Below are 27,852 nucleotides of genomic sequence, written 5' to 3' on the forward strand. Positions count from 1 at the left end.
GAGCTAAAGAGTTTTTGGAAAACAAATTGTTTTCCATTTATGGGGGGGCGCAGTAGCTCAGTCCACTGTGTGTGTGTGTGTGTGTGTGTGTGTGTGTGTGTGTGTGTGTGTGTGTGTGTGTGTGTGTGTGTGTGTGTGTGTGTCTCACGGGCCTGTAAACATATGCATGTGATTAACAAAATATACTTAGAGTGGATAAATAATTTCCTTTCGGGGATTAATAAAGGTGATTTCACTCTAATCTAATCTTCAAACTTAATCTTAATACCATTTAAACTGTCTATAAAACAAAATAAAATTAAGAACGCTGGACTTGACACAGGGATGACCGCCCCTGTGGTGGAGGAGGAGGAGGAGGAGGATGAAGAGGCGCAGGGGGAGGAGAGTGAGGAGGAGGATGAATGGAGCTCTCAACTGTGAAGGAGTGGCTTCGGCTGGAGCGACAGAGGCCATGTTGAAAGTGAACTTTACCTGAAGTTGGTGCCGTCGTCCCAGACAACCGAATTCGATCCCGATCCGGTGCAGACTGCGTTCCAGAATGAACCCGAGCTGCGTCCTGGTCGCGGCGCGCAGAGGATGCGCGCAGATCTCCAGACCACCGCCAGGAGTTGAGTTCGTCTTCCCGTCGAAGGTGAATCCTGGACACCTTCTGAACACAGACGTCTCTGTTGTCCCGCAGGTCTTTGTCGTGATGCGTTTAATGGCTGGATTAAGTCCGTGCGTCTGGAGAGGACGTCTGTTCCTCCACTAACGAGACGAAACAGCCTTCCCCGTTCGCGCTTTGCGCTGACGCGTTTCCAATGAGCGTCCTGGAGATACAGGGGAGTTCACCAGTGATCTGGGTCCGGGTCAGGGTTTTACTGGTTGGCTTGTTGAGTTGTTCTGCAGACGCAGGGTACCGTCCAAAGATCAGTCCGTCAAATTCCAGATGGTGATCCGGATCATCATCTGGACCCAGAATGGATTTTTTAAGCTTGTGGGACAATTATTAAACTAGATCTCTTAACTTCCTGGGTAATAAATTATAAATTGGGCACGAATGACGTCACCAAAAGATCAAGCATCACATGAGTCTGATGTGGATGCAGCGCTCATTGTGACGTGTGATGCTGTTCAGTGTCTGCAGGTTCGCCGCTGCTCTCAGTCCGGTCAGTCGGTCCCTGCTGCCCGGCTGCCCTACAGGGTCAAGGTGGCTGCTGGGAAGCGCTACTCCTGGTGCGCCTGTGGACACAGTAAGAAACAGGTGAGGTGAGGTTCTCATTCAGTTCAACTGAATTACATGGCCTGAACTCATTCAGAGCAGGCCCAACACCTTTTTGCTCATGCAAGACGATGATCTAGACAGAATAATGGCACAGGGGTTGTAATAAGTATTCATAGGTGGGAAAGATGCACCCTCCGAGTTGCATTTATCGCATCCATGTATCCATCCATCCTAAAACAAATCACCTCCTGCTGTGTGATCTCACATGTTTGTGTCACTCTCTCCCAGCCTTTCTGTGATGGCGCTCACAAGACCAAAGCACCCGGGATCTCCCCCCTGCGCTTCACCCCGGACAGCAGCAGGATGGTCATGCTGTGTGCCTGTAAGGAAACCAAAAACGCGCCGTTCTGTGACGGCTCACACTTCAAGGTCATCTTCCGTGATTTAGTGAAGTCAGTAAGAGGCGTCTTTAAATAAGTGTCATTCAAGACATCTGCACCGGGAGTCTAAGAAACTGTATCTGTGACTGAAGTGTGACCACAGAGGATAACTGAACATTAAACCAAAATATACGTACTGTTTTTGATGGAAAAAGGATGTCCTTCATCATTTTGTCCTCTTTACACATGTCTGATGAATATTTTGACTCAGTCGACTGCATTTTGACAGTTCATGTGAAATAGTGAGAGTCAAATGTGTTAAAGAAGCTTTGTATTATTCATGTTCTCATATCAAATGTGTCACATTTATGTATGTGGGTGGTATTTACAGGATCTTTTGTCATATTTATGTCAGATAAAATATGTGTGTTGGACAATTTCCTTCTGGATAGACTCAATATCTCCATCTATCTGGAAGCAAACATTAAACCTAAAAGTGCTAACTTGTGTCTACCTTCAGCTTCTTACATATCATCCTCCAGGAAGTGATTTCTTCTGTCCCTAGAAGGCTGGAAGCTTCTTTCTGCTGGATTTATAAAACAGGGGCAGAATACATGACAAGAAGAAATAATCATAATTGACTTGAGTTTTGGTCAAACAGGGCTCAATTACACAGATAAAATATATAAAATATGTTTATTTAACCGGAAGGTGTACCAGAAACAATCCAAAATGCATACTTTGATATTAAATTTAAATGTAGTTTCTTTATTATTGTACCGCCGTGCTGCCACCGGTAGGGGGCGGCGTTGCAGCCTTAAACACGTCGCCCAACACCATTAAGACTCGAAAAAGAAGCGATAACTTCCGGCGTTATTCACCTTTATGGCTTGTGTAATTGTGACGCACCGGACCTCTGACCGGCTTCACAGCAGACTGGAAGAGACGAGCGGAATGGCGACGACATTAAACCGTAAACTGCTCGGTTTGACCTCCGGACCACGTCTGATAGCGGCTCTGACAGCCCAGACGGTAAACCACGACTCTTCTGTCGTTTATGTGAGTGCTGACCTGCTGCTGTCACGTTTTGTGTTATGGTGTAACATGTCACATGTAACATGTGGTGTAACATGTCAACTATATTCCTATATATTTTTTAAATATAATTTAGCATTTCTTTTTTAAAAAAAAAATTGAGTTATACAATAAAATATGAGCATCAACTTAAGAAACACCTGTTTTTATTCATTATAGGTTTATTATAAAGCTTTGACTCACCTGGACACAGTTGACCAATAGCTGCTTTTATCCCTTCCGGCTGCCTTATTCCAGTTTCTGTAGGAAACACAGAATCCATGTCCCTTTATCCACAGGCCCTTCTCTCCACGCTTCCTCCAGAACCCGTGATCCCCTCCAAGAAACCTTTCAAAGTGCAGCTGGTGGGTGGAAAGCGTTACTCGTGGTGCACCTGTGGGCACAGCCAGAAGCAGGTACCACCGTCACGTCATCTTTTTCCACCTGAAGTGTACACCCCCCCTCCAAGATGTTTGCTGATCCCATCTGACTTTTTCCAGCCTTTCTGTGACGGAGCCCACAAAACCAAAGCCCCGGGCCTGCTGCCGCTACGCTTCGTCCCAGAACAGGACACCACAGTTTGGTTGTGTGGCTGCAAACACACCAACAACCCGCCGTACTGCGATGGAACGCACAAGCAAGACTTCATCGTGTCTGCGCCGCTGCACCAACACACACACTCGTGAAAGGGGGAGACAGGAACGTCCAGGGGTCCACCTTTCATGGCCGTTTTGCACACCTTGAACGCAGCAAATGTAAACTGATGGACCGTGTTTCAACAGTTGTTGTGTTATCTGTTGTTTTCCTTCTCAGTGTTATGACAGTAGAGGTCTTTGTTTCCTGTCATGCACGTGAGGGATACACTCCAGTAGATTTTGCACCATGGGCGATTCTAGGATCATTTGTTGTTCCTGTTTGAAGTTATGTTCACCACCTGCCCTAGACGTGTCCTCATGAACACATCCATCCATGCATTCATCCATCATCCATCCATCCTCTTCAACATTCTGACATCCACACTTTGAATTAACCAATGTGTTCTTTTACTTGAAATCTGAGCCGAGGCTAAACACACGTCCTCTGTCGTGTCTTTATGATGAACGCTGCACATTAAAGCGGTTTAAGCAAAGACATTTGAACCTGTAATTCATCTCGAAAACAGCTGCTGACGATGATGACGATCCGTCAACGAATCCTGCATCACCTCGAGGAATCAAACAGGACTCTCAGACATCAGAAGTAAACATTTTATTGACCTAAAACATGCACATTATGGCTGAAAAAACGTTTGTGGAAAAGAAAAAGGGAATGTCGAACCTTATGGAACTATAATAAACATGGGCAAATATTCAAATCCCTTTTGACTTCTTCAACCGCTGTGAGAATTCTGTCAGTATAAATGCTCCTGTTGGGGAAATACTAGTCGGTGTAGACTGTGATCTGACCTTAACAAAGTGCATGTGATGTACCTGTGTTACCTGGTGAGAATATACTGGACACTTGGACAGCAGTTACTAACATGACTGCTCAAAAGGTGAGGGTTAGCTTGGTTTTTTTTGTTGTTTTTTTTTGTTTTTCACATCCAGCTCCTGCAGAGCTTCAGCTTTTGGTCTCCACCTCTCTGGAGCCACATGAAATGGAAATGAAACAGACCCACTGCATATACAATACAAAACAATTACAATATCTTGTATAAAAGATAAGTTTATACATATGTACGCACACATGCTCACGTTTGATACGTACTGTACAGTTTGTATGTGAGCACTGCTCTATTCTAAACACGCAAACACACGCACATACGCACATGAGTGTCTATTTGGCTGCACTTCTTCGTCCTTCCTGCTCGGAGGCCAGACCAGAAATCTGCCTCCCGTTCGTCCCGAAGGAAGAAGTCTGGAGCTCGTCTCTTCCCTCGGCAGAAAGAAAGACAGGAAGAGGGGAGCGATTCAAACACTGTCCTCCCTGCGGGGATCGCACATCCCGTTAGGTTGTCGGAGGCAAATCGCTTTTGTCGGCCCCCCTCGCCTCCTCCTTGCCGGCCCCGGAGCTCGTTCCGTTGACAGTCACTTTCCGTGTGATGGCGCCCTGTTTGGAGGCGAGGCCGTGTCGCTGTGTGCTGTTGGGAACCGTGAGACCGTTGGGGCTTTGGATGGCAGGAGAGAGGTCGTGGGAGGCAGGGCTGGACTGGGAGGAAGCTCGGGGCGGCTGGGCTGCAGCGGGACTGTGGACTTTGTCGCTCTGGGAGTCGCTTTCTGACGTCGGGCTGGTGTTGATGCCGTCGGAGTGGCACTGGGCGGCGGACTGGGACAGCCTCCTGCGCTTCCTGGTGGGTTTGACCAGATACTGCAGGGGGATGGGTCCAGTCTGTACAATGAGAGGGCAAATCTAAATCAGAATCCTTTATTCCTTTTTTAAAGAGATAAAAAAATTAAAGACTGATTAAATGATCACAAGCCAAGAAATAAATGTATAGTAGTAACTTGTGATGTAAGTTTAATCCATTCAGTGACTGATCAAACATTTCCTCATTTAAAAAACGGAATACATTTAATCTATTCCTGCGTAAAAAACCTCCACTAAATTATGAAAACAATTTTTATCAACCAATAGACACGCAGACTTCACCTGTGAATAACTACATTCAGTATAAGTTACGTAAACAATGATAAAGAATGAAAAGAAACACGAGCTACATCTTTACTTCACCAACGTGAACGAGATCCGGTCTCACTGATGTTGTATCCAACCGTCAACATGTGGTGGTGTTCCAAAAAACTGCTTGTATCTCAGATTTTGGACAGAGCGACGGCTCGTCTCTCAGATAACTCGTATGTCCAGCAGTTCGTATCTCTAGGTTCTACTGTACATTTCTCCGTGTTCGTGAAAACGCATCGTCTCAATTTTAAACATCGGAGACGATGCTTGCGCGACTCCCTTGTGCAGCTGTGTGTCTATCAGGAGCATTCAAATCAAATGCAGCCCGGATTAGATTTCCTGCTGAGGAACTGAGGGATCAGGAGAACATTTCTCTTAGCATTTCATCATCATGCAACTTTCATTCACAGCTAATGTTGACTCTTGGTTTTAGATGTGAGGAATGAAACTGGTAAAAGTCTACTAAATATTCATGTCTGCTTGTTTGCTGTAATCTCTGCTTGTGTTTACCTCTGCAGGGAGGTTAAGTGATTGGATCCGGTTATTAGCAGAATTATTAAAAAGCTAACAGACGGACTTGGGAGTTCGTCTTACAGGTAATGGAACGTTAGCGCTGATCCAGATCAGGATTTAGGGAAACTTTCTTTGACATGTTGAGACAGGTTAGCTGTCATCACTCGTCACTCACCCGTCTCCATTCGTAGAAGTAAGCGATGTCCATTAGTGTGTAGTAATCCTTCAGGGGCTCATCTCCGTACATCACCTCCACCTGTAGCGTGAGGTCAAACCAGTGGTCACACGGTGTCACAAAGCATACAAATGTTCACACAACGTGTTGATCCCCACGCAAACCGCCTTTGAAAATCACAGACCTCACAAACGGATGAAATACGGTAAGTAAGTTTAGTTCTGTAACTTAATGGATCAGCATCTTCATCCTCCTGCCCAACTCACAAGGATATCATAAAGCCACGCCTCGACATGGTCGAAAAAGAGTTGACATCCTAAACATGATCCATTCCTTCCCTTGTACTCGACCCACGGATCAAATGTCATTAAAAGTCAGTAGTAAAGAAATGTTCATGGGATGTATATCTGATCTGAAATCAGATTTGTATATCTGATCTGATATCTGATCTGAGATCAAATTTCAAAATAAAAACAGATGATGCCCCAGAATACCCAGAGACACCTCTCTAGCCTGCCTGCGTCTGCGTCGTTTCCCGTGCCTCACGTTAGCGATGCTCGCAACACTGACGTGTAAATGTGCGTCGTATCGCCTGAGCCACCTAGATTACATGTAAAACGCAGCTGCAGCCGATCACGCCTGACGTCCGTTACACTAAAACCAGTTGTAATTCACCTAGGGGGCGCTATTTGGGAAGCCTAAATGAAAGGGAGCTAAAGTAATTATGCTGGTCTACTTCTAATGAACCCTGATTGGTCAGTTATGTATTCAGGACTTATTGCGATTGGATTCTCCAGGACGTTTGTGAATGAAATATATTTAATTTCTACATGGAGGACAAGAGGAGCTTAGTTTCTGACGGCCTAAAGTAGATCTTTCTTCTAATGAACCTTATTCTTCCCAGCATTCCCAGCGACACACCTGCTGTTCACCCCTTTCTTCTAACTGGAATAATATTGAGTTTGTCACATGACGTATAATATCATATATCATATAATTCAACCAAGGCCGAGAGACCCCAGAAACCCGAGGCCCCAGAAACTCACTCACACGTCTGAAACACGTGAGCGTGTACCGATGATCACAGCAGCAGGAGTGTGGACTTACCCGGTAGTTGTTTGGAATATCCATCTTGCTTCTGAGGAACTTCGCTAAGTGCATGACGGACATGGCTGCCGGGCACTGCAGGAAGCGTTTACCGTTGGACTGAGAATAAAGCAAACAGCAGAGAGGGAACACATGAATCCAAAACTGACGACGTCAAAACAACGTGAAACAACGTGCGGAGGCTTCAGCAGACATTCTACCTTGTCTCCTTCCATCTCCGAGCGCTGCCTCTCATTGTTTCTGCCAAAACAAAGAAAAGATTTCAATCATTATGCACCATTTGATTTCCAAAACCCCGCCTCTGCAGGTATTTTCCAGTAAAACCGATCACAATCTGGGTTTTTGGTGAGCGTGAGAGATGATTAACTGACTTGTTCCTCTCGTAGAACTGTATGGAAAGACTGATGATTTCATCCTCCGCTATGTTAAACGTCTCCACCACCTCCCCCGGTTCCAGCACGCGATTCTCTGCGTAGAAGTCCCGCCTTCGTTTCATCTCATCTGCGTGCAGAAAAACAAGAGTCTGTCAACGGCAAAACGTGCGTCACTCTATTTTGTTGCCCCTATGGCATCATGAATAGCAGCCTTACCTTTGAATAGCCCCGGGACGAGCTTATACACGATGTCTTGTAGAGTTTTGTCCGCTCTGGGAAAAAAAAAGGAAAGCGTGTGTCCAGAGGCGGTAGAACTCAGGGTTGTTTTTTTTCTATGACGGCTGATGTGACGCGCCGTGACTCACCTGATGCTGAGCTGCGGACAGGTCTTGTGAACTTGGACGTCGCATCGGGGGCAGAACTTATTTGTCTCCAGGAAGGCAACGATGCAAGTTTTACAAACTGCACAGGGTTAAAGGACACAGAAGGAAAACGTTTTAACTCATTTTCTCCGAGGTAAAATCTCACACAGGGGTCACAATGAAGAAACCCTGGACACAACAGACCCCGGACACTCACTGTCTGGACCACACTGGCCTCCATCACTCCCTTCCCCTCCAACCCTCGAGGAATCAGCAGCAAATAAACCTTATCCTCCTCTTGGATGCACATTTCTAACTGTTCCTCTGAATCTGCAGGAGCACTAAGGTCAAGGTGGAAGTCTCTGATCGACAGGACGGTGTGTGTGTGTGTGTGTGTTTGTGTGTGCATGAAGTTGAACTTACAGGAGTGCAGACACTCCACGATGGTTGTGGCATCCACCAGGTACCCAGCGCACAGCGGACATGTGAGGTGTGGATTCAGATCTGTGATTTTGATCCGATTGGGCTGCATTTTATTCATCTGGACAGATCTGTGGAAGGAAGAAAAAAAAACACACAAAACATGACATCTTCTGGCACAAGCAGCGACAAACGTGTGCGTAATGCCCGGTCGGGATTAGCACTTTGTATTCCTAGTGTGCTCGTTAATGGCAGCCGCGGTCCTTCCCCCCCCCCCCCAGGCTGAGTCCTGAGCTCGTCCCCGGGACAGCAGCTTGGAAACGCACGACCAAGCCGGTCGATGACCAGCAGGAACACCTGGTTAAGATACAGTGATAAATAAGGCTTGCAGCTAAAGGCAGCCTGTGTGTGGTGGTGCACAGCAGCCGACCACCGAATCGCCCCAGTGTGGCCTCATCTTGTGCATCAGCTCCGCTCCTCCACAAGCGGAGCAACAAAGAGCATTTCTGCGGAGCGGCGCCCGTCCGACCGGCCGCCACGACCGCACATCCAGGGGGGGGGGGGGAGAAAAAACAACAACAACCCTCCATCACCGTTGAGAGGGGGTGCACAGCCACAGAAAATCACACTGGTACACAAAGCAGCCATCTTAAATTCACTGACAGGGCTGTGTCAGGAGGCGAACAAGAGAGGCTCAAAATGTGACACCGTGCGCGCAGCGTGCGCCCCAGCAAACGGCGAGGCGATGCGCCCGATGAAGAGCGATCAAGACGCTTCGATCCTACCTGATCAGACATAAAAGTTTCCCTCTCCTCCCCAACGAGGATCCAGCTTTATTATTTGGACTTGGACAGAAATTGCAGCAGCGCCAGAAAATGGCTTTTTTTTCAGCACCGTCAGAGGACTGCCCATTTTGGATCACGTGACATTATTTTGTCGCCTGGTTCTCAGGGCGCAGGGGATCCTCCGGGGGCCCGGGCGACCTGTGCGCTTCAGTCCTGCGTGTGTGTGCGCGCCGTCACATCGGACACCGTCGTTTATTCATTTATTATCATCACCGAGCATGCGGGTGGGGGGGTGGGGGGGGACGTGTCTGCCACGCCCCGCGTTTGCGTGACTGTAAATTAAATAGTGTGCGTTGCAGACAGAGGCCCTGCAGGCCTCATGTCCCGGGGCGGACCTCAGAGTGAGGCCCCGCAGAGCTGCAGGAATGAATCATTAAGTTGCGGTAGCAACAAATAATGTTATATTTACACATTATTTGTAATATTGGAAATTATATTTTAGTTGATAAATGGATTGCTGGTGATAAATGAAATTTGTGTTATTATTTAGGCAGGCTGGCATGCACAGGAGGGTAATGGCGCTGGAATAACAGTAATACAAGGAACATAACTTGTGTCACAATTAGAACATTCATTTACTAATGTCATTTGCGCTAAAAGAAAATCCCACAACAAAGGGAATTTCTTCCATTTTACATGGTGCATGTAAATTTCACTATCGAGCAAAACTCCAAAAACAGAGGATCCCACACTTTTCATAACATGACACAGGCTTTCCTTCATAAGTGTTTCATCACAGTGTTGGTGTTACGGCTCCGATATACTAATAAAGAAGGGGGGGGGGGACCTTGTGGAGCCAGCAGAACGTATATCAACATGAAACAGAATAATGTAATACTAATTTTAACAATCAACAATCATCAAAAACGCATCAGATAAAACAGAAATCAATAAAAGCAATCTTAAAACAAGGTGCCGATGAGAAAACGACGATAAAATAATTATAATAAAGAAATAAGTAAATAAATAAATACTACACATTTTTTAGCTATTTTTAAAACTGCAGTCAAAGACCAGTTGGGATGTGGGAACCCCGGCAGTTCCACCAGCAGCCTGATGGGGGCGCTGTTGATCGCGTAGTGGAACGACCATTGACGCCATCTTGAGGAACCCCCAAACGTAGAGCTTTTTTTTTGGTGGTGATTGACAACAATCTTAGGCGCACCATGTTGGAAGTACTCACTAAAAAGTAAAATAATACAACATTAATGCTGGAACGAAGAATCTGACAGAAGATAAGAGTCATCGCTTCGGTTTATTTCTTAGCTTTTTGCCTGGAGAGAGGCTGCGCTGTAGCCGGATGGCTGGCTAGCTGCTCGCTGGCTCCGCCGCGGCCTGCTCGGGAGGAGGAAGGGTGGTGACGGCGCAAAATGCTCTAACGTTGACTCCCGACAAGAACCTTCTCAGAGACTCGCTGCGAGTTGGGCGATGAGCACAATGCACTTATAGACTTTTTAAAACGCCCTTAACCTTCCTGTTTTCTTTTTTTTTTTTTTTGTTTTTTTTTTTTTTTGCTCGTCGCCAGAGGCTCCGAGCGACAGGTCCGCTCCTGTCCCGTCTTGCGTACCCTGAATCCCGGCCGGAGACATGTCATCTAACTGCACCAGCGTAGCGCCTGTCAGCGCCAGCAAAACCAAGACGAAAAAGAAACACTTTATTGGACAGAAAGTGAAATTATTCCGTGCAAGCGAGCCCATTCTCAGCGTTTTAATGTGGGGTGTCAACCATACGGTAGGTCCACCTTAAACGTTTGTTGTTAGCTTGTTAGCCGGCTGCTCTTATCTGTCAAGGCACTTCGAGGCTAACACTCGGTTATCTAGTTAGCCTGTTGGATCATTGCTTCTAGCAGGAATGTTGGATCGTAACGTGTGTGGATGCTGGTCGTGAGCTCCGGCGGTACAGCAGCCATGCAGCGGGAGGGGTGTGACAGGCAGCACAGATTTCAGCCCCCAGCTGTAAACAACACCCCGCCTGTGGATTTAAATCTGTTCCGGGCGTGTCAGCATCCAGCTGCCAGCGCTGATTCCCTCCATTCTTTGATTTACCACTCATTAAACTGTGGTTGTAGGGTCACAGTTATGTTACAGTGTGTGTTTTGTTTTGTTTGGTTTTTGGTGGTGGGAGGAGGAACCCACGCAGGACACAGTGAGAACATGCGAACTCCATCCGGCCTGGATTTGAACCCACGGTTCCACCATTCGTTCCATCATCGCTGTTGGTTTAGCAGAAAAAATAAATCATTCAGGTCAGGTTCCCCATGGCGAGGAGAACCTGGAGTGGGATCACACCAGTATGCGTACCTAATGTGTACTATACCTGGTATACCTACAAACACACACACACACACACACACACCCCACACACACACACACACATACAGACACACACTTTGTGTGATTGGTCCTTAAAGTGCAGGCAAGGTTGTAAGTTTCTGGAAGTGTGGGTTCATTTCCAGTCGGGTCAAAATAAGTTTTCACATCCTTTATATGTTTGTGTGTGTGTGTGTGTCTGTCTGTGTGTGTGTATTCCACTATTTCAGTCAATAGACATGGTTGTGTGTTCAGATAGTTTGGTCGGTAATGTCTTTCCGTTTCCCAATAAGGATGTCTAGATCAGACTGTTTTGCAGAGATTTTCAATTGATAAGAAATTGTCTTTTATGAGGCACAAACCCCCGAGCAGGGCTTGGCTCACAGAGATGGGGGGGGGAGAAAAGAAGGGAAGGGGGTCAGTAATCATGACATAATTACTGACCCCCTTCAGTAATTATGTCATAATACTGAATACAGTAATAATAATAATCATAATATCAGCAAATGCACCTGGCTTTCATTGAGCTCAAGGGGCATAACCTGTAAAACTAGTCAGATTTGACACAATCAGAAGACAAATGTGTTTTCCTGTCTTCATCAGAGCCCTCTGCTGTCTGCGCAGCATCAGAAGAACAACAAAAGCTAGTTGGTTTGTTAAATGCAACGCGCTCTAGGAGTTTAGGTGGTAGTTAATGATATGGTTATCACTGCAGCATCTCCAGCATTCAGTGATTTGAACTTTCGCAGTGGATATGTGGGTGAAACACAGGCTGTGACTGGCTGTGTGGGTGTGAAGCTGATCTCAAGCAACAAACAGACTTTTATCAAAGTCCAAGTCTTCCAGTCCAGGGTTGAATGTGTTTTTTTCAGAGCTGGGATGCTGCAAGACTTCACTTCCACACAGTGTCAGTTGGAGTTTCGATGATGCTCCGTGTTTGATGGTGTGTTTGTAGATGAATGCAGATCGCTAACACAAGTAGTCCGTTTACAGCTGCTCAACTCGTAGCAGTGGTCACGTGTCGTGAGTTTATAACCGTTATGTTTCTTCTGTGAAACAGCTACCTGGCACGACACAATTAAATAATTATACATCTGCTATGTAAACATCAACTTTATTTTTTTTGCTCAAGATTTGAGTTTCTAATTATTCAGGTATTTTAATCATGTCTAATCCCTTATCTTTATTCATCTAAGGCGGTTTGCGTCATCCTTCTCTCTGGGGTAGCGGTATCTCACTATTCCTCCTTGCTTTTCCACGTATTGCTTTTTAACTTCATCTTCACTAGACTTCTCTCAAAGTTCATCCGTGTCTGGATCCGTTTGTGCAAGATCCAAGTCTGTGTGTTTTTGAAGCAGTCCTCAGAAACACTACTGTCTGGCTCAGTCTGAGCATGTTTGTTTTGGATTCTCAGATGTGTTACTGATGCAGTTCAACAGTACCTGAGAACCAACCGGGTTATAAACACACGGGTTTGTCAGTTTATTCTCGTAGTGCTCTGGTTTTGTGTGTGAGTGGAACTGCAGAAAACTGTGTTGTTGGTGTAGGAGTCTGTTTTAACCATAATTGTTACCGCTGCCAAGAAGATTATCATTCGCTGGTGGCTGCTCATCGGTTTGTCTCCCTGTTAGCTCGATTACACCCAAACTAGAACTGGTTTTCATGTTCACTGTGCAGATCAGCGTTTCCCTCTTTTGTTCTAACTCTTGTCGTTTCTCTTTTTGTCTTCTGCACTTCAGGTTAACGAGTTAAGTAACGTGCCTGTTCCAGTGATGCTGATGCCAGATGACTTTAAGGCCTACAGTAAGATCAAAGTGGACAACCATCTATTTAACAAGTAGGCACCTCAGCTTCTGCATTGTCAGCATCGTCTTTTAAAGGTGGAATCTGTGTCTTCTGTGATGATCTGTTAATGGACTAAAGGGTGTGGAGCTGAGATTGATCTGGTACTGGTTCCACATCGGATGCCTTTGCTGACACAAGCCTCTCTGTTAATCTGGGTTTGGGACCGGTACCAGGAGTACGCCGGCTCGTACTCTCTCAGTGGCCAAAACCAGTGAAGGTGGCACGTTGTGTAAATAGTAAATAAAAACAGAATACAATGATTTACAAATCATTTTAAACTTATATTCAATTGAATACACTATAAAGACAAGATATTAATTGTTCTTGTTGAGAAACTTTATATTCTTATGCCAATAATTAATCAACTTAGAATTTAATGGCAGCAACAAATTGCAACAAAGTTGACACAGGGGGCATTTTTAACCCTGTGTTACATCGTCTTTCCTTTTAACAACACTCAGTAAACGTTTGGGAACTGAGGAGATCAATTTTGAAGCTTTTCAGGTGGAATTCTTTTCCATTCTTCCAGAATGTGGCTTGGTATTGTCTTGCTGAAATAAGCAGGGGCGTCCATGAAAAAGACGCTGCTTGGATGGCAACATATGTTGCTCCAAAACTTGTATGTACCGTTCAGCATTAATGGTGCCTTCACAGATGTGTAAGTTGCCCATGCCTTGGGCACTAATACACCCCCATACCATCACAGATGCTGGCTTTTGAGCTTTGCGTCTATAACACTCCAGATGGTTCTTCTCTTCCACATTTTCCAAAAACACTTTGAAATGTGGACTCGTCAGACCACAGAACAGTTTTCCACTTTGCGTCAGTCCATCTTAGATCAGCTTGGGCCCAGCAAGGCCCTTGGCGTTTCTGGGTGTTATTCAAAAATAATAATAATAGATTAGATTTATATAGCGCTTTTCTGTACACTCAAAGACGCTTTACATTGGATCCATTATTCATTCACTCCTCATTCATACTTGGTGATGGTAAGTGTGTAGCCACAGCTACCCTGGGGCAGACTGACAGGCGTGGCTGCCAATCTGCGCCTACGGCCTCTCCGACCACCACCGGAACGATCACACAAATTCACACACCAGCGAGTGGCCCACTGGAGGCAAGGAGGGTAAAGTGTCTTGCCCAAGGACACAATAACAAATGACTCGGCGGGAGCGGGGATTGAACCGCCGATCTTGAATCATTGGACGACCGGCTCTACCACTGAGCCACGGTCGCTCCTAAGAATGTATTTCACTGTGCATAGTAGAGTTTTAACTTGCATTTACAGATGTAGCAAAGAACTGTAGTTACTGACAGAGGTTTTCTGAAGTGTTCCTGAGCCCATGTGGTGATATCCTTTACATAGTGATGCCGGTTTTTGATGAAATACCGCCTGAGGGATCGAAGGTCACGGGCATTCAATGTTGGTTTTCGGTCTTGCAGCTTACGTGCAATAATTTTTCCAGCTTCTCTGAACCTTTTGATGAGATTACGGACCGTAGATGATGAAATCCCTAAATTCCTTGCAATAGCTCGTTGAGAAATGCTGTTCTTAAAATGTTCAACAAATTGCGCACGTATTTATTCACAAAGTGGTGACCCTCGCCCCATCCTTGTTTGTGAACGACTGAGCATTTCAGGAAAGCTGCTCTATACCAAATCATGGCACCCAACTGTTCCCACATAGCCCGTTCACTGTGGGATGTTCCAAATAAGTGTTTGATAAGGATTCCTCAACTTTATCAGTCTTTTTTGCAACTTGTGCCAGCTTTTTTGAAACATGTTGCAGGCATCAACTCCCAGATGAGATAATATTTGCAAAAAATAACAAGGTTTACCAATTCAAACATTAAGTATCTTGTCTTTGCCGTGTGTTCAAATCAGTGTAGGTTGAAAGGGATTTGCAAATCATTGTATTCTGTTTTTATTTATGATTTACAAAGCGTGCCAACTTCACTGGTTTTTGATTTTGAACTATTTAACAGTTTTCTAAACGTATTATAAGGGAAGCAAAATTTTGGAATCGTAGAACAAATCACATTTGATTTTTCACTGGTTTTAATAGAAATTGTGAAAAGTTGTATTCACAAGTCGAGCATGTTGATTTGGAAAAAAAGGTGGAAGCTCTGAATGTCATGATGGATCCACACCATGTCAGTCAGGCCTGTTCCTTCTGCTCAGTAACGAGTTCCTGTTTCTTTCTCACCAGAGAAAACCTGCCTAGTCGCTTTAAGTTTAAAGAGTACTGCCCCATGGTGTTCAGAAACCTGAGGGAGAGGTTCTGCATCGATGACCAGGACTACCAGGTGAGTCCGTTCAGCCGAGGAGATGCGAGCGCGGACGGATTAAATGAGAATGGTTGGAAGAAAAAGAGGAAACTTTCAAAAAGAATGCGGCTGAATGTCTTCCTTCTTTGCCAGAACTCGCTGACCCGGAGCGCCCCTCTCAACAGCGACTCCCAGGGTCGCTTTGGCAACCGCTTCCTGTCTAGCTACGACCACCGCTTCGTAATCAAAACCGTCTCCAGTGAGGACATCGCTGAGATGCACAACATCCTAAAGAAATATCACCAGGTAGGAGCCCCTCAAATCAGCGAGTCATGTAGAATCACAACCCGGAGGTTTTTTAACTGCCGCACACATCCTGTTGACTCTCTCTCCTGCTTATCTCTAGTTTATAGTGGAGTGTCATGGCAACACGCTGCTCCCTCAGTTCCTGGGTATGTACAGGCTAACGGTGGATGGAGTGGAGACGTACATGGTGGTGACCAGGAATGTATTTAGCCATCGCCTCACTGTACACCGCAAATACGACCTGAAGGTAAGACGCGTCAGTAGAGCACAACACCTACGTGAATCACAACCCCATCATGCATCAGCAAACACGAAGGTGAACATCAGCCGTACGGAACAGAAGATACATGAACTGAAGAAAAATGTAAATCTCTTCCATCCATCATAAATGTTTTTTTCTTTCTGAAAGAAACAAGTGGACGTTTTAGGAAAAAGGCCACAGTCGTCTTTAGTAATTGGTGTGACGTTACAAATTCTATTTCATTATGAAGCAGAGTCACTCTGCTGCTACTTCTGAAAAAAAAAAGTCCTTCATTGCATAAGTGTCTCCTCCTGCCAACTATTCTCTGGAGGAAGTAGCCTTCCCTGTCCAGTATAGACAGTTTAAAAAGACACCAGACAAGTTAAAAGTGGGTAATATGCTAACATTCCTTCTCATTTGTCCTCAGCTGCTTTGAATTAACTCTATTCTTATTGTCCTCTCATTTCCAGGGTTCTACGGTCTCAAGAGAAGCCAGCGACAAGGAGAAGGTACGTTTTTACTCTGTGAGGAGACGGGACAAAAATAAACTCCCTCGCTCCTACCAGACCAAACCTGTCAGATGACGCCTAAATTAAATAGTTCAAAGCAAGCAGCTGGAGCGCATCACGCCAAAGGTGTGTTTGTGTCGTGTCGACAAACGTCTTCAGACAGTCGTTTGCTCTCAAATGTTCTCTGTCCAATCAGACCAACAATAAACAAGATGACCTGTGACCTCATCGTCATTTTTTTTTTTTTGTTCAAGCATGTTCTCCTTGTCTTTAGGCTAAAGAACTCCCCACGTTTAAAGACAACGACTTCCTGAATGAAGGCCACAAGCTGCAGATAGGCGACGACAACAAGAAGTACTTCTTGGAGAAGCTAAAACGGGACGTAGAGGTAAGACACGCCTCTCTTTCTCACACCTAGCCAATCAGAGGCAGAGTAAGGTGTGCCGTAACTTTACAAGATTTGTAACTTTACTTTGGTCATATTATGACCAAGGATGTGAGACTCAGAAACGACATGTGTGTATGTGTGGGTCAGTTTCTGGCCACCTTAAAGATCATGGACTACAGTCTCCTGGTCGGCATCCATGATGTGGAGCGGGCTGAGCAGGAGGAGATGGACGTGGAGGGAGTTGGAGAGGAGGAGGAGTACGAGAACGATGGGATGGGCGGAGGCTCCTTCGGCACGCCTCCCGACAGCCCAGGAAATCCTCTGAACTGTGGGGGATTCTTCGGCCCCGGGGAGTTTGATCCCTCCGTGGATGTTTACGCAATCAAGAGCCATGACAGTGAGGGTCGTGTTTCACTTTCCTCTGACTTCCTGAACTTAATCTTTAAGTGAACCGTCGGACAGTTGATGTAGAGATTGTTATCTAGAGAAAAAAAACAAACTTCAATAAGAAATAAAGTCACATCAGCGTTTATCAGTTGTTTCCAGGTGGAAGTAAAGATCTCTCCTGTGTTGCTCTCAGGTGCTGTGAAGAAGGAGGTATACTTCATGGCTATCATCGACATCCTCACGCACTACGACGCTAAGAAAAAAGCTGCACATGCTGCCAAAACTGTGAAACACGGGGTAAGTGTGGCGATGAAATTCTTTAGCCCGCAGCTGAAAGAAGATTGAGAAACCACAAAGTGATCAAACTTAAATGATAAAATAAGTGATATTTAATGTCAGATGTGTTATTAAACGGGTCCTTGTCTCTCAGGCGGGGGCGGAGATCTCAACGGTGAATCCAGAGCAGTACTCCAAACGATTCTATGAGTTCATGTCCAACATCTTATCATAAACTCCTCTCCCAGTCCAGCCAATCACATTCACGCATACATATGAGTATATAAAACGAGCGACCAGTGTCCTCCCACAGCCGCCACCGCTCTGTCAGGACGGATCCGCAGAGTTTGTTGCTGTCCCTCATCGACAGACACACCACCACCACCACCACTGTCGCCTCCCTGGCTCCTCCCCCAACCATCCAGTAGAAGGAACACTTGTGAAACCCCCTCACAGAATTTGGAACAACACCTCGATGATCTCCTTGTTCTTTTTCCATTTTTTTCTGCCTCTTCGTCGTCCTCGGCCACCTTTGCTACTCCTCACGCCAGCACGGAACCTGTCTCACCAATGCCTTGAACGAGTGTGCCAGCTTCAGCGATTAACAGTCTTTTAGTACCGTCTGCAGTTTCTGTTCACGTCGTCGTCGTTTTTATGATTTTTAATTTTATTTCTACACACACAAACACACACACGCACAGATGTAAACGACTCGCACAGATGCAGAATGGTCAGTTTGCATGATGAGATCTATGACAGTCATCATCTGGCTTCTTTTGTCTCATTAATAACGACAGAAAAACAAAATGTACCACTGAAAAATTGGAAAAATGGGATAAACACATTACAATCAGATGTTGTATCAAGTAAATGAATGCAATATTTAAAATGCATGGCTGATGTGTACATGAGACTCCACCAGTAAGTTGAAACATCAAACCACTGAACCCAGCATTTGAGTGTTACGACTAAAGCGACAAAAAGAAAGAGAAAAAAACTGTGTTTGATGTTAAGTTGCCAATTGTTTTTGAATATTTTTTTAAATGGACTTGGTGGAGGTTGGTATAAGATTTTAAAAAAATCACATTAAAAGGGGAATTCTGCATCAAACACTTGTTTTATTACCATATGGATCATTTTTATATCTTGTTTACATTAATGTAGCAATTTTGTGTTTGTATACAGTATTGTTTTGTTACCAAGACATTAGAAAAAAAAGTTACTTGAAAATGATTCATTGCATATTAAAGGGAGTTTTATCTTATTTTTGTTTGACTTGCTGGTTTTTACCATGACTTCGTAAAAATTATTCCGTTTGGAGTTTGTGAAGCGCTGGTTGGACGTAGTATTCAGAAGATGGGTTGGTTAGTCACAAGACTGAGGGACAGAAAATGATCACGACTGGGGAGAAAGTGAAACTCATTGAGGCGGTGTTGTGATGCCTTGGGTTGCTCCAGTTCGAACAAACCATTGTCTGACGGAGGGGTTTTAGTTTCTGTGGCATTTTATGGTGCACGACGTGAGTTCATGCACAACTACTTCTGACAATAACAAGTAAAGCTCACTGTTTAAACCGGTGTTCATTTATTGAACAAAACCTACAAGAAGAGAAAAAAAAGTACAAGCATTTATTTGTATACAAAACATCTCTTGGGTGGCGTGCCGGAGAAACGGCTCTAGTCCATCCTGGCCTTCAAGGTTCGTGTGGTGATCTTGTCTTTCTCGCTGCCACAGAAAACAAAACCGGTCAGTCACGGCAAACATGAGTCACGTGAACCTCATCTGTGCAAACTGGTGTTGTCATTATACTCACATGACGTGCACGATAACTCCCATGCCAGATACTGCATCTCTATCAACTGCATTCAGCATTGCTTGGGAGATGGTCTCAAACAGGTCTTCTGGTTCCTTCATGATCACAACAGGAAACAAAGTTCAACTTAAGTGTTTCGAGCAAATGATCTCCATGTTCAAAATAACATGACAGTTTTTATCTCAAGATTAGTGCTGTGATTTCCACATCTAAATGTTATTAGTAATATTTATTATACATTCACACCCATGGGTCCTCAATTTGCAAGATTAAGACTAAAAAATATGTGCATGTCAATTGGTAGTAGTTATCATCCAGTAAACAAACAGCAGGCTTTAGCGTGACTTCAAATGTAACACGCTACTTACCATGTCTGGCTCCCACAAAGATTCACACATTCCATACATCTGCTCTGCGCATGTTCCGCTAACAACAAAGTCTTCTGTCTCCATTGGGCAGCCAATCAAATCCAAGGAGCAGATGAATGGCTCAAAGGTTCTGGGATCCAGCCCCGCGATAACGGGCTCGATGTAGTACGGTCCAAACCTTACGGAGAAGATCACGTGTGAACCAGATTATCCTTTAGCTCCTGTGACTACATTTTTAAAGACTGATGATGTTAAGGATGATATGGATCCGAGTCACACGGGCCTGAAATAACTGCTCACCTCCTTTCATACAACAAGTTGGACACCATGCTCATGAAGGTCTTGGGCTTGATCTGACGACCCTCCTTAAGCTCATACAGGTTCAGTCTGAATTTAAGCCTCTGCGATCTAAACACAAGACATCCAGTTAACACCATTGTCATTCATCCCTCCTAAAAATGTTTTATAATTTAAAAATTAAAATGCCACAAAATGTTTTTTTTTACTACACCAGAGCTTTGACTATATTACAATTGGAGGTAATTCTAAAATCTATTTATTGTGTCTTAGTTAACAGACAACATCACCATGAACCAGGACACTATGTCATACTTACACTGTCTGAACATCAGTAGCCAATCCAGCCAGTCCAATATATAGCCTGTCTCCCATGGGAAAAATCTTCTGGAAGTCTGTGGTGATCATCTGAGCCTGAACGCCAAATCTTCTGTCTGCAGCTATCGCCACACAGTTCTTCCCCCTCATGGCCATGACGGCCCCACCATTATAGGACATAATAGACTGGATGAAGTAAGTGAGAAGGGAGGTAGCATAAGACGGTGTAAGACGAGACACTTGGATGGATTTATCAATCATGTCAGAAAACAAATCCTTTCAATCAAATAACTGATAAAATTTCATGCTAAATGACATTACAGGACATTCAGGTCCGTTTCAGCTCAAGAGTGTTTCTGTGTCACTAATAATCACTCTAAGTGTCTTGAATTATGATAAAAAGATGGAAATAAGGATGTCACCCAAGGACGAGGCTAATGTAAAATATCATGATTAAGACATGAAGAACACGATATGTGTCCATGTAAATGAACAGGGTTTCTCTTATCCAAAGAATTTAACAGGGAAAAGATCTCAGATGATTAAAATAACAAAATTTTAAGTGGTAGCTTAATGCTGACAATATGGATACGTTCTACTACAACTGCTAACGTAAACTAGAAGTGATTTAAAAAAGGCATGACAAATATTTATAGAGATAACGCATAATGTTTTTGGACAAATTACAATATAAACAGCTAGCAGCTAGCATAGGCAAGCTAAATATGCAGCTGACGTTATCCTTCCAAGTTACCACCCGGTATTATTCTTACTTAATGTTGTTGTGTACCGTAATCCGAAGCATTTCTTGAAAAGTAAAGTTAGTTAAAGAATATTTGATTTAGAAACTCCTGGCGGTAAATCCACTTTCAACTAGCTAATGTGAGCTAGCTTGGATACGTTCGTGACGTGCCGACATTAGTTTAGCAAAGCTCTCCGGGTAGCTTTAGCATTTTTAAAACATTTTACCCTCAAATCCACTCACTTATTATATAAAGTATGTTGTTCTTACCATTATGAATGTATTCTGGTGTATTCCTGAAGGCTAGATTGAGAAACGATGAATGACGGCTAGCTTACCACAGTGACTACACGATTTAGAACCTTACGGGTAAGTGTCTGACGTCATCGTAAATATAAATATCATTGGATGAATTGATGACACGCTAAGATAAACTCTAATATCATTGGACGACACGATCAGAGGCGGGCATTACGCGCATAGTTTGCTTGTTGCGTGTTAAAGCGAAATTAAAACCTGAGAATGTTTTAACATTATTTTCTAAATCTGGTTTTCAAGGTTATTATACAGTATTAGCTGTATAGTAAGTTACAATAGTGAGAACAATGTTCAAAGAAGTTAGTAATTTTAAACAATCGCAACAATACCAACGTGAAATAGTACAAATAACTAAACATTCATCATTTACTGTCATCAAATGTTAAATTAATGGTATGTAAACTTTCGACCCATTATTCTCAAAACAGATAAACTGCCTAAAAAATTACAACCACGCTGCTAAATGACAATTTGACGTATATTAATCCCACATCTAAAGAGTTTTACACAGTAAATCCAGTTCTTATTGTGGATCGTTCGCCTTTCCAAATATGGGCGGGAAATGGTCAGGTTTTATTAAAATGTTTTTGTTTAAAACTTGAGTTTCAAAACCAAACGCGTGAATAATCCGCGAGGATTATAATTCAAGTATTTTAACATTCACTACCGTGGATATCTTATCATCAGTAGTAGTTTTACTCTGGGTTAGGGTTAGGGTTAGGGTTTGCTTTGATGTCATCAATTCATTTAATAATTAATCCCTCTACATACAACTGTTCCTACCAACGACGGTAACCAGGAGACACACAAACAAACACAACTCATCTACTCCGGGACGGGAAGAACCGGTGCCACTTTTACTTTGGAACAAATTTTACTACATTATTTTTTGCACTTGTCATTTGATTGTCCGACCATGAGTTCAGAGGTTTTCGTGCCGAGGCCATACTATGACACCAGAGTTCTGTCCCAGGAAGGGGTCCCGGTGAAGAAGTCTGACCCGAATCCGTCTTCAGGTTCGGCCACAGCGGGGTACCGCTCGGCTAAATACACCCCGTCGGAGTGGTTCTCCAACTACCACACCATCCTCCAACGGGCCGGTTCGGACAACCAAGCTGCCCGGAGCATCCAGCGGGAGTCCAGAACCCTGTACCAGCACACCGAGGCAGACACTTCCCAGACGCAGGCCGACGGAACGCGGCTCCTGGGAGAGAGGCTGCAAGAGATCCACTACTGGAAGTCCGAGCTGCAGCGGCGGATCGACCAGCTGCAGGCCGACACCGAGTCACTGCTGGCGCTAAAGAAGAGGTTGGAGAAGGCGCTGGATGCCACCGAAACCCCGTACGCCATCGCCACCGACAACCTGAACTGCAGGACCAGACGACTGGGACCGGACCTGGTCAGAGATTCTGTGGAGGAAGAGCTCATAAAGGTGATACCAGAGTCATAAAACAGTATGAGCTTTATGACTATAGGATTTTTATGACTGCATTGAAAACTCTTCAAGAAAACTTTCAGGCCTACCTATGCTGTTCTCAGTGCAGTAGTATCAAGCATCAGTGCAGCGGTATCAAGCATCAAGTGTCTCCTGCTGGATTCATGTAACAGCAGAGCATCACCAGCAGGGGGCGCAACATTACTCACGTTAACTGTTACTGTCTTGCAGGAGGTAGACCTGATCAAGAGCATCCAGGCTCTTGTTAAGAGAACTACAGCACAGGTTGTCACTCAGATCAAGTGAGTGTCAGATCCTGTTAGTTGAATGCTGAACCGTCTGACGCAGAAACCGTGTGAAGCTGACGTCTTTACTTTGAAACTCTTCCTTCAGTTAATGTCTGTGTGTAAATCAGGATGAACAGAGAGGCCAAGCAAACCTTGGAGATGGACTGGTCTGACAAGTACCAGGCCTATAACTTTGATGATCACAGTGGAAGATGTACCAACATGAGCCCAGATACACAACACCATCCCAGCTCAGCCACCGTGCAGGATCAGTAAGTCTGTGTGCACATTAATAGGTATGGACGTGTGTGTTTTTGTGTATGAATTCTATTCGGTTTAATCTTTGGATTGCTGCAGAGTGAGTAACTGCACACTGTGGACAACTTTTACACAAAACAACCTTTCCAAAGCCCTGCATGAAGAACAGGCCACCCACAGTCTACGGTCAGTGTTTTGAAGATTCATTTAAAGATGTGAACTCGATAGTTCAGGTTTTAAGTCAAGGTATGGTCTTTCTGTGTGAGTCAGACGGCTGGTAGAACAAGTGCTGAAGGACACAACTGAGGATCTGAGAGTCCAGTGCTCTAGAGTGGACCAAGCCTTCAGTCGGCGCTGTGGGGAGCTGATAGAGGCCAAGACCCAGCTGGAGATAAAGCTGGCAAAGGTACCAATTAGCCAGCAGGTTTTGCTCTATCCCGCGGAGCAGTGATGTATTGTAATTGGCAGTGTTCGTGTGTCCGTCCGTCCGTCCGTCCGTCCGTCCGTCTGTCCACCAAATATCTTCACAACCGTTGCAGATAGAAAGATGAAACAAAAACCTCATTACTTTGGTAGTAAAGGGGATAAAAATGACATGATGACCTTGAGAAAACTAGGTCAAGGTCAAATTTGAACTTTTGTACACTCAGGAACCGGTTAAGATTCGAGGGAGAAGGCCAGTGTGAGTAAGAACGTAGATCAAAGTTAGTGCTTTGATCAGTGACAGTAGGTCAGAGCACTAGCTTTGACCTTTGACCTGTGCAAGTAGGTCAGGGTAAAATTTTGAATTCAGGGGTGTTGCGGGTTGTTGCAGTCTGTGACTGCCTTGGTTCTTGTTTGATTTGTGATTGCTGTTGCAGAAAATTCTACAAAAATGTGCTAATTGCATTGTCCCAATGTAACATGAGGTGTTTTTAATAGAGTTAAACAACGAAAAGCACAATATTTCCCTCTGAATAGTAGTGAGGTCCAAGTATGAAGTTGTAGTAAGACATTTTGTACTTCATTACAGTTATTGTAGATTTGTCTATCAATTATTGCATTTGCAGGTCTTGGAAGAGATAGGAGCCCAGGAGAGGAACATTGTGGCTCTACAGCAAGCCATCCAGAACATTGAGCCTCCACTGAGAGTAGCTCAGTCCAGACTTCACCTCCGCTCCCTCAGGCCCAACATTGAGCTCTGCAGAGATCCACCCCAGCTCAGGTACACCTTGCCTCACCCTGTCCTTGTACTTTACCTCTGATCTCCCTAATGGCTTCATCTGCTTTCCGTATCTGTAGTTTGGAAGGGGAGGTGAGGCAGATCGATTCCTCTCTCGCGTCTCTGCACCAGCAGCTGAGTGAGGCTAGAGGCTCCCTGTCCTACCTGGAGGAGTCTCGCATCACCCTGGAAAAGGACATAAACTGTAAAAATCACTCACTGTTCATCGACAGAGACAAGTGCATGTTTCACCGTAAACGATATCCAACAGTCTCCATGCTGTCAGGATACTGAAGACTAAAGCTCAGTTATAGTGTTTGGCTGTTTGTTGTGCTGTGCTCTACGAAACAATATGATAAAGTGTGTTAAAAAAACTGAAAACTTGGTGTCCAGAAAATATTTAGTTACATCCCGGTTCAAAGTGGTGATGTATTGTAATTGTTCTTGTGTTCATCCATTCGTTCGTTCGTTTCACCGAACATTACTCAGGCGGCTAAGAGGATGAAAATGAGATGATGACCTTGACCTTGAGAAAACTAGGTTGAGGTCAAATTTTAACTTTTGTACACTCAGGAACCGGATAAGAAAGAAAGATGAGGGTGAAGGTCAGTGTGAATAGGACCACAGATCAAAGCTAGTGCTTTGATCAATGACAGTAGGGCAGCGCACTAGCTTTGATCTTTGACCTATGCAAGTAGTTCAGGGTAAAATTTCTAATTCAGGGGTGTTGTGGGATGTTGCAGTCTGTGACTGCATTGATTCTTGTTAGTTTTTGTTTAGATGTACATTTGTTTATGTATGCACTTACAGGTATGTTTGTCTTGCTGTGTTTTTACGTCCTCAGCCATGTATCTCTGTTCCTTTTTTATTTATCTTATCTACCTTTGTTTATTAATGTTTATCTGTATTTATTTGTTCTTTCTTAGTTGCGCTGTCTTATGAAATGTGTGAATGTATGAGATCAGATGACAAATAATTTTCTTTGGGGTACAGAAAGTACCTGCCTACCTACCTACATACTGTACATACATACAATGTACATACATTTACATACATACATACATACGTACATTTATACATAACGACCTACCTTTGTAGGTTTGTCCAGTCCTTCATATCCAGATCAGATCACATCTTGAACAGCTTCTTGTACCACTTCTTCTTTGTCTTCTTCTGAAGTTGCGCCTCAAGTTCCTCCAACTGGGACTTCAAGGCCTCCTTCTTGTTTTTCCTCTCCTGCTGTTTCTGCAGTGTAGTGGTCCTCACAGAATCCTTCTCCTCGAGGAGAAATGACCTTTCCTCCCTCCACTGGCTCTGGTAGATTGATAACTCCTGCTCATTCTCCATCAGGGCGCAATAGATCTTCAGCTGGTCCTTGACAAGAGACACCTTCTCCTCTTGCCAGGTCCCCTTACTGATCTGAAGGCGATGCTCAGCCTCTTTCAGAGAAGCTATCACAGTGGCTGTCTGGTTTTTTTGCTCTTCCAGCTGAGCATCATGGTAAGCCTTGTCCTGCTGCAGAGTTCTCTCCAGACTTTCATTCAGGTCTTTCAGCCTGTCCAGCTGTGACTGCAGGACAGCAGTGGAGGAAGTCTTCTGCTCCAGAATGGTCTGGATGTCCAGCTGAGCTTTAGTGAGGGTTTCCAGCTGGGCCCTCAGAGCCTTAACTTCCTCTTTGTGTTCCTTGATCTGAGCCAGGAGGGCTTCTTTCTTCTCCAGCTCATCGTTCCCTGAGTTGAGCTTGGTGGTGGGTTTCAGGTCACTGAGTCCCTCTGAGTAGGTTGACTGTTTGGGTTGAGATAGCTGGTCTTTCAGATCATGGATCTCCCTCTCCATCTGCTCCTTCTCCAGAATCCAGGAGGTGCCAACTTTCTGTTCTTCAACCTTTTGGAAAAAAGCTGTCAACATGCCCACCTCGATCTCCATGTGGATTCTACCTTCAAGCTTTCCTTTGGAGAGCTGGACTGCACAGCCTGTCAGCTCGCCAGTCAGCTGCTCTTGCAAGTCTTGGGTATTGTGGGTCATGTTTTTGCTGTTCCTGTTTGTGATCTTGCTGGTTTAGTTTTGTTGTTTGCAGATATCAGCGTAACTTTTGGGTCTGAATTAAACTTGGGTCTGATTTTATGCCTTTCGTTATACTTTGATGTCCATCAGGAACAAGCAACTCATCAATGGCCTTTAATGTGCTGCTTTTTCAATGTTGCTCTTTGTAGTAGGAGCGTAAGCCCACTAGAGTGGAGGTACTGAGAACCCACTCTGTGACAAATCTGCTCAGTGTTATGCACAATATAGCAAGACATACCCTGGTTACAAAAGCAAGCTTGTGTTCAGCGAGTCGTGAGTTCTATTTTTTTCATTCATTCATTCATTCATTCATTCATTCATTCATTCATTCATTCATTCATTCATTTTCAACTGCTTGTTCTGCTTATTGCGAGTCACGGCGATTGCTGGAGCCTATCCCAGCTGACTTGTGGGGGAGAGGCGGGGAACACTTCCAGCACGACGCCAGTGCGTCATAGGGAAAAGTAGGAACATAGAGTAGAGAGAGTAGAGTAGAACTTTATTGATCCCTTAAGGACGTTCTGTCAGGGAAATAAACATCTCCATCGCACACAGCACAGTGAGTACTGTACACAAAAACACAGAAAAGCACATAGAAGGCACCAGCATATAGAAAGTAGTACCAACACCAAATAGAAAGAGTAATAAATAACCCATCAAGAATATACAATTAGAAAGGCATAAATACACAAGCCTAGTTAGGCATGTGTAGAGTGAAATGTCAATAGTGTTTGCATTGTTTATGGTGTATTATGTGTGTCATCCCTCAGCTCTCGTGTGGACTCTCTTCTTCTTCTCTTCTCCCCCAGAGAGGAGTTGAGCAGTTTAATGGCTCGGGGAAGGAAGGCGTTCTTAAGCCTGTTGGTCCTGCATGTTGGGAGGCGCAGCCTCTGGCTTCTTAGGCTTCACTGGTTGTTGGTAACAGTGTGCAAAGGGTGCATGAGGGAACATGGGTGGATCACAAAATCGAGAGCTTTGTCTTCCAACTTAACTCCTTCTTCACCACAACAAACTAAACAACGAATGCTTCGCTGCAGCCCCTGTGAAGATCTGTCTGTCAATCCCACTCTCCACCCTTCCCTCACTTGTGAACAAGACCCCAAGATACTTG

The 27,852-nt window shown here is 44.5% G+C and overlaps 5 protein-coding genes across 10 annotated transcripts; 3 read left to right on the top strand and 2 right to left on the bottom strand.

Moving 5' to 3' along the window:
- The first annotated feature begins 381 nt into the window (after positions 1-381).
- On the top strand, positions 382-3,352 carry LOC137600433 (CDGSH iron-sulfur domain-containing protein 3, mitochondrial-like). 5 transcript variants are annotated; one of them, XM_068322056.1, is made up of 4 exons: positions 382-631; positions 1,118-1,243; positions 1,493-2,643; positions 2,958-3,074. In XM_068322056.1, exons 1-3 carry the CDS (start codon positions 539-541, stop codon positions 1,679-1,681), a joined length of 408 nt encoding a protein of 135 aa, XP_068178157.1. In that variant the 5' UTR covers positions 382-538; the 3' UTR covers positions 1,682-2,643; positions 2,958-3,074. The 5 variants fall into 5 exon arrangements, with proteins under 5 accessions (XP_068178157.1, XP_068178158.1, XP_068178159.1 ...); XM_068322057.1 differs by having other exon boundaries at positions 2,983-3,074; XM_068322058.1 differs by having other exon boundaries at positions 1,493-2,616; positions 2,983-3,048.
- A 43-nt stretch (positions 3,353-3,395) lies between these two features.
- Positions 3,396-10,264, bottom strand: LOC137600431 (polycomb complex protein BMI-1-like). Of its 2 annotated transcripts, none has more exons than XM_068322052.1 (9): positions 10,127-10,264; positions 8,271-8,398; positions 7,851-7,947; positions 7,702-7,757; positions 7,483-7,612; positions 7,312-7,351; positions 7,112-7,210; positions 6,005-6,085; positions 3,396-5,025 (listed from the first exon to the last, which is right to left on the bottom strand). In XM_068322052.1, the coding sequence occupies exons 2-9, from the start codon at positions 8,386-8,388 to the stop codon at positions 4,645-4,647; spliced, it is 1,002 nt and encodes a 333-aa protein (XP_068178153.1). In that variant the 5' UTR covers positions 8,389-8,398; positions 10,127-10,264; the 3' UTR covers positions 3,396-4,644. The 2 variants fall into 2 exon arrangements, with proteins under 2 accessions (XP_068178153.1, XP_068178151.1); XM_068322050.1 differs by lacking the exon at positions 10,127-10,264 and adding an exon at positions 9,053-9,318.
- A 434-nt stretch (positions 10,265-10,698) lies between these two features.
- LOC137600430 (phosphatidylinositol 5-phosphate 4-kinase type-2 beta) lies at positions 10,699-18,904 on the top strand. The gene is made up of 10 exons (XM_068322049.1): positions 10,699-10,843; positions 13,161-13,258; positions 15,476-15,572; positions 15,687-15,839; positions 15,940-16,086; positions 16,551-16,589; positions 16,864-16,977; positions 17,125-17,374; positions 17,558-17,661; positions 17,795-18,904. Exons 1-10 carry the CDS (start codon positions 10,700-10,702, stop codon positions 17,873-17,875), a joined length of 1,227 nt encoding a protein of 408 aa, XP_068178150.1. The 5' UTR covers position 10,699; the 3' UTR covers positions 17,876-18,904.
- A 297-nt stretch (positions 18,905-19,201) lies between these two features.
- On the bottom strand, positions 19,202-21,561 carry psmb3 (proteasome 20S subunit beta 3). Its single transcript, XM_068322053.1, has 6 exons — positions 21,449-21,561; positions 20,438-20,622; positions 20,122-20,229; positions 19,822-19,999; positions 19,454-19,548; positions 19,202-19,365 (listed from the first exon to the last, which is right to left on the bottom strand). The coding sequence occupies exons 1-6, from the start codon at positions 21,449-21,451 to the stop codon at positions 19,317-19,319; spliced, it is 618 nt and encodes a 205-aa protein (XP_068178154.1). The 5' UTR covers positions 21,452-21,561; the 3' UTR covers positions 19,202-19,316.
- Positions 21,562-22,375: 814 nt separating this feature from the next.
- tekt4 (tektin 4) lies at positions 22,376-24,971 on the top strand. The gene is made up of 7 exons (XM_068322167.1): positions 22,376-22,928; positions 23,163-23,233; positions 23,347-23,490; positions 23,576-23,662; positions 23,747-23,882; positions 24,526-24,680; positions 24,758-24,971. The coding sequence occupies exons 1-7, from the start codon at positions 22,413-22,415 to the stop codon at positions 24,969-24,971; spliced, it is 1,323 nt and encodes a 440-aa protein (XP_068178268.1). The 5' UTR covers positions 22,376-22,412.
- The last annotated feature ends 2,881 nt before the right edge of the window (positions 24,972-27,852 follow it).

This window comes from Antennarius striatus, chromosome 8 (assembly GCF_040054535.1).
Source record: "Antennarius striatus isolate MH-2024 chromosome 8, ASM4005453v1, whole genome shotgun sequence".
Classification (NCBI taxonomy): domain Eukaryota; kingdom Metazoa; phylum Chordata; class Actinopteri; order Lophiiformes; family Antennariidae; genus Antennarius; species Antennarius striatus.

Bases quoted from the DNA above. Each gene is read 5' to 3' on its own strand.
- LOC137600433 (XM_068322054.1), top strand. From the start codon at position 2,470: ATGGCTTGTGTAATTGTGACGCACCGGACCTCTGACCGGCTTCACAGC. The intron at 2,644-2,957 runs GTGAGTGCTGAC...CTTTATCCACAG, and splicing joins ACGACTCTTCTGTCGTTTAT to GCCCTTCTCTCCACGCTTCC. The intron at 3,075-3,158 runs GTACCACCGTCA...GACTTTTTCCAG, and splicing joins GTGGGCACAGCCAGAAGCAG to CCTTTCTGTGACGGAGCCCA.
- psmb3 (XM_068322053.1), bottom strand. The intron at 20,230-20,437 runs GTAAGTATGACA...TCTTGTGTTTAG, and splicing joins GCTACTGATGTTCAGACAGT to ATCGCAGAGGCTTAAATTCA. The intron at 19,549-19,821 runs GTAAGTAGCGTG...GTGATCATGAAG, and splicing joins CTTTGTGGGAGCCAGACATG to GAACCAGAAGACCTGTTTGA.
- LOC137600430 (XM_068322049.1), top strand. From the start codon at position 10,700: ATGTCATCTAACTGCACCAGCGTAGCGCCTGTCAGCGCCAGCAAAACC. The intron at 16,978-17,124 runs GTAAGACACGCC...TGTGTGGGTCAG, and splicing joins AGCTAAAACGGGACGTAGAG to TTTCTGGCCACCTTAAAGAT. The intron at 17,375-17,557 runs GTGAGGGTCGTG...TGTTGCTCTCAG, and splicing joins CGCAATCAAGAGCCATGACA to GTGCTGTGAAGAAGGAGGTA.
- LOC137600431 (XM_068322052.1), bottom strand. From the start codon at position 8,388: ATGAATAAAATGCAGCCCAATCGGATCAAAATCACAGATCTGAATCCA. The intron at 7,948-8,270 runs GTAAGTTCAACT...AACCCTGTGCAG, and splicing joins CGTGGAGTGTCTGCACTCCT to TTTGTAAAACTTGCATCGTT. The intron at 6,086-7,111 runs GTAAGTCCACAC...CTCACGCTACAG, and splicing joins ATATTCCAAACAACTACCGG to GTGGAGGTGATGTACGGAGA.
- tekt4 (XM_068322167.1), top strand. From the start codon at position 22,413: ATGAGTTCAGAGGTTTTCGTGCCGAGGCCATACTATGACACCAGAGTT. The intron at 23,883-24,525 runs GTACCAATTAGC...TTGCATTTGCAG, and splicing joins TGGAGATAAAGCTGGCAAAG to GTCTTGGAAGAGATAGGAGC. The intron at 24,681-24,757 runs GTACACCTTGCC...CCGTATCTGTAG, and splicing joins AGAGATCCACCCCAGCTCAG to TTTGGAAGGGGAGGTGAGGC.